At 37.4% G+C, this 7,532-nt stretch overlaps 1 protein-coding gene across 1 annotated transcript in view; it reads right to left on the bottom strand.

The window, feature by feature from the left end:
• Nucleotides 1-4,711: 4,711 nt before the first annotated feature.
• LOC143033675 (zwei Ig domain protein zig-8-like) overlaps nt 4,712-7,532 on the bottom strand; it is a 168,675-nt gene continuing 165,854 nt past the window's right edge. Inside the window, exon 6 of the mRNA XM_076199167.1 lies at nt 4,712-5,472. Coding sequence (XP_076055282.1) covers nt 5,351-5,472 — 122 coding nt within the window. The 3' untranslated portion in view covers nt 4,712-5,350. The remainder of the gene's footprint in view (nt 5,473-7,532) is intronic.

Genomic DNA, 7,532 nt, shown 5'->3' with positions numbered 1-7,532 from the left:
CTTAAAAGAAGGAAAAGTTCCAGAAGATTGGAAAAAAGCAAATATAGTACCTATATATAAAGGAGGAAATAAAGAAGAACCTACCAACTATAGACCAGTCTCTCTAACAAGTACAATAGCAAAAATATGTGAAAGAATTATCAAAAGTAGATGGGTAAAATACTTGGAAAAAAACAACGTACTAAATCCAAGGCAATTTGGATTCAGACAAGGACGATCATGCGTCACCAATTTAATATGTTTCTATTCAAGGCTAATAGATATAATACAAGAAAGAGATGGATGGGCTGATTGTGCATTTCTAGACCTAAAAAAAGCTTTTGACAAAGTACCACATAAGAAGTTGCTTAAGAAATTAGAATATGAAGGAGGAATACAAGGTAAATTGCTAAATTGGATGGAAGACTTTTTGCAAGAAAGAAAAATGAGAGTAGTGATAAGAGATCAGCACTCAAAATGGAATGAAGTAATAAGCGGTGTCCCGCAGGGAACAGTTCTGGCCCCAATAATGTTTGCTATATATATTAATGATATGGATGAAGGAATTGAAAGTTATATGAGCTTCTTTGCAGATGATGCAAAATTACTGAAAAGAGTGAAAACTGAAGAAGATTGTGAATCACTACAGAGAGATCTAAATAAAGTACAAGAATGGAGTAGGAAGTGGGAGATGGAGTTCAATACAAAAAAGTGTAGTATAATGGAATTTGGAAAAAGCAAAAACAGAATAACAGGATCATATAATTTGGGAGAAGAAGGAATAAAAAGAGTAGAAAATGAGAGGGACCTGGGAGTCATTGTTATGAATAATATGTCACCTGAGAAACATATAAATAAGATTTTTGGAGAAACTTATAATTTAATAAGAACAATCAAAGTGGCATTTACATACCTGGATGAAGAAATGGTGAGGAAAATCCTAATCACCCTGATAAGACCAAGATTAGAATATGCAGCAACGATATGGTCACCAAGTACAAAAAAATGTATAAAAAAACTTGAAAGAATACAAAGAGCAATTACAAAACTGGCACCAACACTCTCAAAACTATCATATGAAGAGAGACTACAAAAACTTAAACTACAGACACTAGAGCAAAGAAGAGAGAGAGGAGATTTGATAGCTATTTACAGAATCATGAAAGGCATAGAAATTACTGATAGAGAGAATCTGATAAAATGGGATGACAGAAATACAAGAGGACACGGAAAGAAAATAAAAAAAGACAACTATAGAAGAGATTTGAAAAAGAACAGCTTTCCTCACAGAGCAATAGACAGTTGGAACAAGTTAGATGAGAAAGTGGTGTGTGCAAAAACAATACATGAATTTAAAAATAGTTTAGATAAAATGAGATATGAAGACGGGACCTCACGAGCATAGCTCCCCTTCCCGTAAAATACAACTAGGTAAATACAACTAGGTAAATACACACACACAAACTAAACACACACACACACACACACACACACACACACACACACACACACACACACACACACACACACACACACACACACACACACACACACACACACACACACACACACACACACACACACACACACAAACACACGCACACACGCGCACACACACACACACACACACACACACACACACACACACACACACACACACACACACACACACACACACACACACACACACACACACACACACACAAACACACACACACACACACACACACACACACACACACACACACACACACACACACACACACACACACACCCACACACACACACACACACTCACACATACCTACACACACAAACGCACACACACAAACACACACAAACACACACACACACATACACACACACACACACACACACACACACACACACACACACACACACACACACACACACACACACACACACACACACACACACACACACACACACACACACACTCGGTGGCATAGTTGGTAGAGCGCTGAACTGGGGAGTAGAAGTGCTCCCAGTACCCAGTTCGAATCCTGCCCAGGGCCGAAATTATTTCGGTATCGCTGTGCCTCGGGTCGTTACTCTGACTCTCGTGGGCAGGGAGTTGGGTGTGTGTGTGTGTGCAAGGTCATAGCATTACCCATAGATCGGACCTACGAGCTCTGAGCTCTCTTCCAGGAGGGAAATAGCTGTCGATCACGAGTCCAACACGTGATCCAAAGACCAAGTGAATACACACATACACACACACAAATACACATAGTGCTTTAAGATAGTGCGAGACATATTTCTCTGGTTTAGCAGCGTGGCGAGTATTTTAGTAATGGTTATGTCGATAAAAAAACAAAACAAAAACTGAAGGGTACAGAAATAAAAGTGTTGTTTGATACTGTCGCACACGAAAGACTATTGACTATATTGGCTTTGCATGGAGTAAGAGGGTGACTTGTTCAACTGGATTAAAAATTGGCCGAACAATCGTAAGCAGCGAGTTGTTCTGTATGGTGCAACTTCTAGCTGTGGAGATGTTGGGTGTGGAATGCAAGGATTTCTGTTCACAGTATACCAATGCCATTGACTGAAGACTTAAATCTGATGTCTCCAAATTCGCCAATAATACCAAACTGCGTGGAATAGCAAATAATCACTCAAGTATAACGTTTATTCAAGGAAATTTAGACAAATCGGTGAAATGGTCTTACGGGGCTAAATAAATCTAACCCAGGTAGATATAGAATTATGCATATAGGTAAATAATTCAAAGTACGACTTCAGCTTTTTATGAACTTTAATCAAGTTGGAAAATGAAGAGGATCTTGGTGTAGTTATCATTAACGATCTAAACATGTATAAACCTTCATATTTACTTCCCAGATAAAGCAAATAGGATATTAGCATTGGAAGCATTATCTTTTGAGTTTGAAAGTCCAGTTATCACTGGTCAATTCTACCACAACGTCGAGACTGTACAAATTCACACCAGGCTTAATGACCACCTTATGAGTCGATAGCCTTAAAGAATAATAATAATAAAAAAAAAATCAAGCTGCATAAACACGTCAAAGGAAACATTGACTGGAAGTGAAACGTTTATTCCTGACGTTTCGTCTATTGACTTTCTGAAAGGACTGAGCATAGTAGTAGTAGTGCAGGGTAGGATAGGTAAGATGGGGGAGAGGGGGGAGGGGGAGATTTGGGGGGTTACTGTAAGGAAAGAATGAAATGGAAGGAAGTTGGAGTTATGATAGGTGTGGGGCAGACCCACTTGCTGTTTTAAATTACATATATTTTTTGTGATTGTTAGTATGTTGCTTTGTCGCGGAGCTTCTGCCTAATTATTCATACGGATTTATGGAATTAGAGGTTGGTCCATCTTCTTACAAGTTTGGGTCTTCTCTTTCTTCTTTCTTGAGTTGTTGCTATGATGTTGTTGTTGGTCGTTGATTTGTTTTTGGTTGGTTGTTAGTTTTTTTTTATATCAAATGTATACGACTATTTTTTTGGGCCTATTTTTAGGTTTTGACTTCTATGGGGGGTAAGTTTTGTGTTTGAATTTAAATACTGTACACGCTTGGTAGCTCAAGGGGGTATACGAGCATAAAACGCTGTGTTCTGATTGGCCCGCTGAGACAGCCAATCGTGAAGCGCTATACCCGATCACTAGTCTAGCCACAGTTGGATTCATATTGACAGATTGAGAAGAGTTCAGCGGTGTGCCTCAAAATTCGTGCTGAATATAAGAAAGCATACGAAAGCTACTTAAAACATTAAAACTATTTTCTCTCTCTCTCTCTCTCTCTCTCTCTCTATCTGAAAGAACAACAACTCGGGGGGGGGGTTTAATACAAGCCTTTAAGGTTTTAAAGAAAATCAACATCATATTAAAAATATTTTCACATGAAATACCAACAAGATAAAAAATAATAATTTCAGGGACTCATGACGTAGGTTCAATCTAAAAGTAGTTAGATACAAATTTACCAATCGCGTTGTCAATAAATAGAATAAGTTTCCAATTGAGTGTAATACAGTTCAAAGTACCAAAATTCACGTGGGTAAACATTTTCTTCTGCATCTGAAATCGTTATGAACCGAAATATCTTCTGTCGGTATGCTATATCGTTACAACCATTCTAACTTATGAAGCACGGCAGTTATGCATTGTGGGTATTGGCGTTACCTATTTACTACCAGTGGAAATCTCCTGCTCAGAAACGGTCAAAACCTTGCGGTTTTCTTTTCACTGATTTGTCTGTTTTTTTTTTTTTTTTTTTTTAAATGACGTTTCAATTAGCTTGGAGGATTTTTTGTTGTTGGATGTTAAGGCCATCATACTTGGAGTTTTTTATTTATTTATTTATTTATTATTTTTATTTTTATTTTTATTTTAATGCTATCGATCCTTACTCAGAAACGGCCAAACCCTTGTTTTTTCCACTGATTTATCCGTTCTTTTTTCTTTTTATAAATTAACATTTCAATTAGCCTGGAGGATGTTAAGGCTATCATACTTGGAGCTTTTTTTTTTTTTTTTTTTTTTTTTTTTTAAAGCTACCGACCCTTAATGGGGTCATTAAGCCCGTTGTGAAGTTGTTCAGTCTCTCCGTTTTTTCGTTTTTCTTGCGTGTTCCTGATGATACTTGGGGCAACCAATGTTTCACAATATATTGAGGTGCTGGTGAATTTATGTTCTTCAAATTTTGTTGTACAAAGGCCAATAAAAAACAGGAAAGGACGACGATACTCTCGTATTAATTACCAAAATGATATGCATATCTAACAATTCCTCTATCTATTTTATCTTATGAAATAGTTCAGGTATCTAAAATTAATTACAAATCCACACGTAAGATATTGTAAACAATGGGAATTATGGGGTCACTACAGTAATCTTGTTCAAGAGAAAAACAGGGAAGTTCTATTCATCCTACACTTTACTTACCTTACAGAACCAAAAACTTCCACTTCATATATTACAGATTCTGTAAATGTTAGTTATCGAAACCAATTAATGTGCCACGAATATAAATAAAAGGTTGATTTGAATTACATTTATCTCACATTTACCGCCAGAGCTGTCATTATGTTCCAGTTTTTGTAACACCATGGCAGGCAACAGCTAATAGAATTAACATTTCACCTTGGGTAGCAAAATATATCAAACACAATAATCATCACTTCGTCTGTGCATGCATTCACTGGAGGCAACGTTGTTGTCCAAATTAGGGCAGTAGGTCAACTTTTACGTCGTCGAATAGGAGCGTGGTCGACATGGGTAGCCCGACCAATCATTTTGTTCAGGAAGAAGTCGCCCTTTTTGTAGCACCGGTAAACAACTTCGTGGTTGAAGAGGCCATAACGGTGATTTTAGCACTAAGGGCTATAATGCCAACATTGCGTGGTTGTTGACCACAGCGGAAGTCACCACAAGAAACATTGCGATGTGTTGCGATGAAGTTCTTAGCGTACTTGAGTTGGTCTGCATAGCTGCTGGGTACTCACCTGGTTGTCATGTTGTTACATGGGGCGAAAAGCAGAATGGATTATTAATCAGCATAAAATCGTAAAATGTTGTTTCAAGCTTAATGAAAATGTAATTGATACAAACGCAAAATTCGACTCAGCCCCCACCCACAGGCTGACGCACACGAACACACGCGCGCACACACACGCACGCACACACACACACACACACACACACACACACACACACACACACACACACACACACACACACACACACACACACACACACACACACACACACACACACACACACACACACACACACACACACACACACACACAAATATAAGAGAAATTGTGCACGCACGTCTAACGAAAATAAAGTTGAAGTCGCAAGCCATGGCAAAAGAAATATCAGCAAGTCTCGGAAGTTAGCACGGGAAGAAAGGTTGAAAAATCTTTGGATTAAGAAAGATGCTAATGAAGAAGAACGAACAAAGGCATGAAAGCTCTTAGTGGAAGCCAAAGCCCCCCCCCCCAAAAAAAAAAGGACCGAAGAAGAAAAAGAGCATTTTTTTTTTAGAGTTGTCGATCTGAGGGTGAGGAAATGGTTTCTAAGAAAACAAGAAGGGAGTATTGCAAAGTAAGCACAATTGAATTTCAGCTGGAGGATGAAGAAGCAGAGCCAAAGAATGAACCGCATAGGCAAGGGAGACTCAATTTTAGGAAAGCAGATTACTTAAGTTCGAGAATTTAAAAAAAAAAAAAAAAACTGGAAGGAATTCATGAATACCACCTAAATAAGAAAGAAACAGTAGATGGTGAATTTTTTAAAGAGGTCTTAGCTAGAGAGCAAAAGAGAGCAACTTTTTGGAGAAAAGAGAGAGGTGAAAAGAGAGGCGAAATAACCAAGTTTAGTAGATATAAATACAGAAGTGAGGGAAAAGGTCAATCTCTTGGGATCATTGGATGTGGCAGAAGCTTCAGGACCTGACGGGGTCTCAGACTGGATACTTAAAGAATGTTGGGAACAGCTTTAGGACAAGATTCATAGTCTTATTACATGTTCACTGAAAGAAGGCATTGTGCCACTTGATTGGAAAACATACACACAGACACACACACACACACACACACACACACACACACACACACACACACACACACACACACACACACACACACACACACACACACACACACACACACACACACACACACACACACACACACACACACACACACACACACACGCACGCACGCACGCACACACACGCACACGCACACAGGAACGGAAAAATATTGACACACTGATATTCACACAAGTGAACAAAATGCATACAAACGATGACACAAATCCGTGACCTGGAAGGAAACAAACATATACAATAATAGTTAAACACACACACACATGCACATACATATATACAGGTGGACATGAACATATAAATTACTTGTGTACGTTTTTACAAAGAGCATTGGTTGCTTCACAAGAAATGTCTGTATATACTCATTTTTTTTGTTTATTTTTTGTTTGTTTATTTATTCATTTATTTATTTTTTGTGTATTTATATATTTATTCATTTATTTATTTTTTTATTTATATATTTGTGTATTTATCGATTTATTTATTTATCTCTTCATATATTTATCTATTTATTTATTTATTTATTTATTTATTTATTTATTTATTTATTTATTCATTTATTTATTCATCTATTTACTTATTTATTTATTTATCTATCTATCTATCTATTTATTTTAGATTCAGAAAACATAACGTGCCTTTTCCCTTCATAAATGACCTACGTCAGCACAGATACTCGCGGAGACTTTTTGAAAGAAATTTTGATAATTGTTGTTCGATACGGACGCAGGATTTGGACTGTGACATTAGGTTATTGAAAGGCGTGGTTGAATGTTCTCATCACAAAATCCTAGATATTTTGGAACAACGCTTAAGCGATTGTATGTTAAGCCAGTACTCATGCGCTGATGAGAACAGGTCACCTGTCCTATCATTGAAGTTATTTGGATAGGTAAATTTGAACCCAAGAACAAGATAATCACTGAGAAAATTCATAGTAAGCAGGAT

Source organism: Oratosquilla oratoria, chromosome 2 (assembly GCF_046742065.1).
Source record: "Oratosquilla oratoria isolate Oo_2021 chromosome 2, ASM4674206v1, whole genome shotgun sequence".
Classification (NCBI taxonomy): Eukaryota; Metazoa; Arthropoda; class Malacostraca; order Stomatopoda; family Squillidae; genus Oratosquilla; species Oratosquilla oratoria.
The sequence above is the reverse complement of the archived record's forward strand: the minus strand, read 5'-3'. Positions and strand labels throughout refer to the sequence as shown.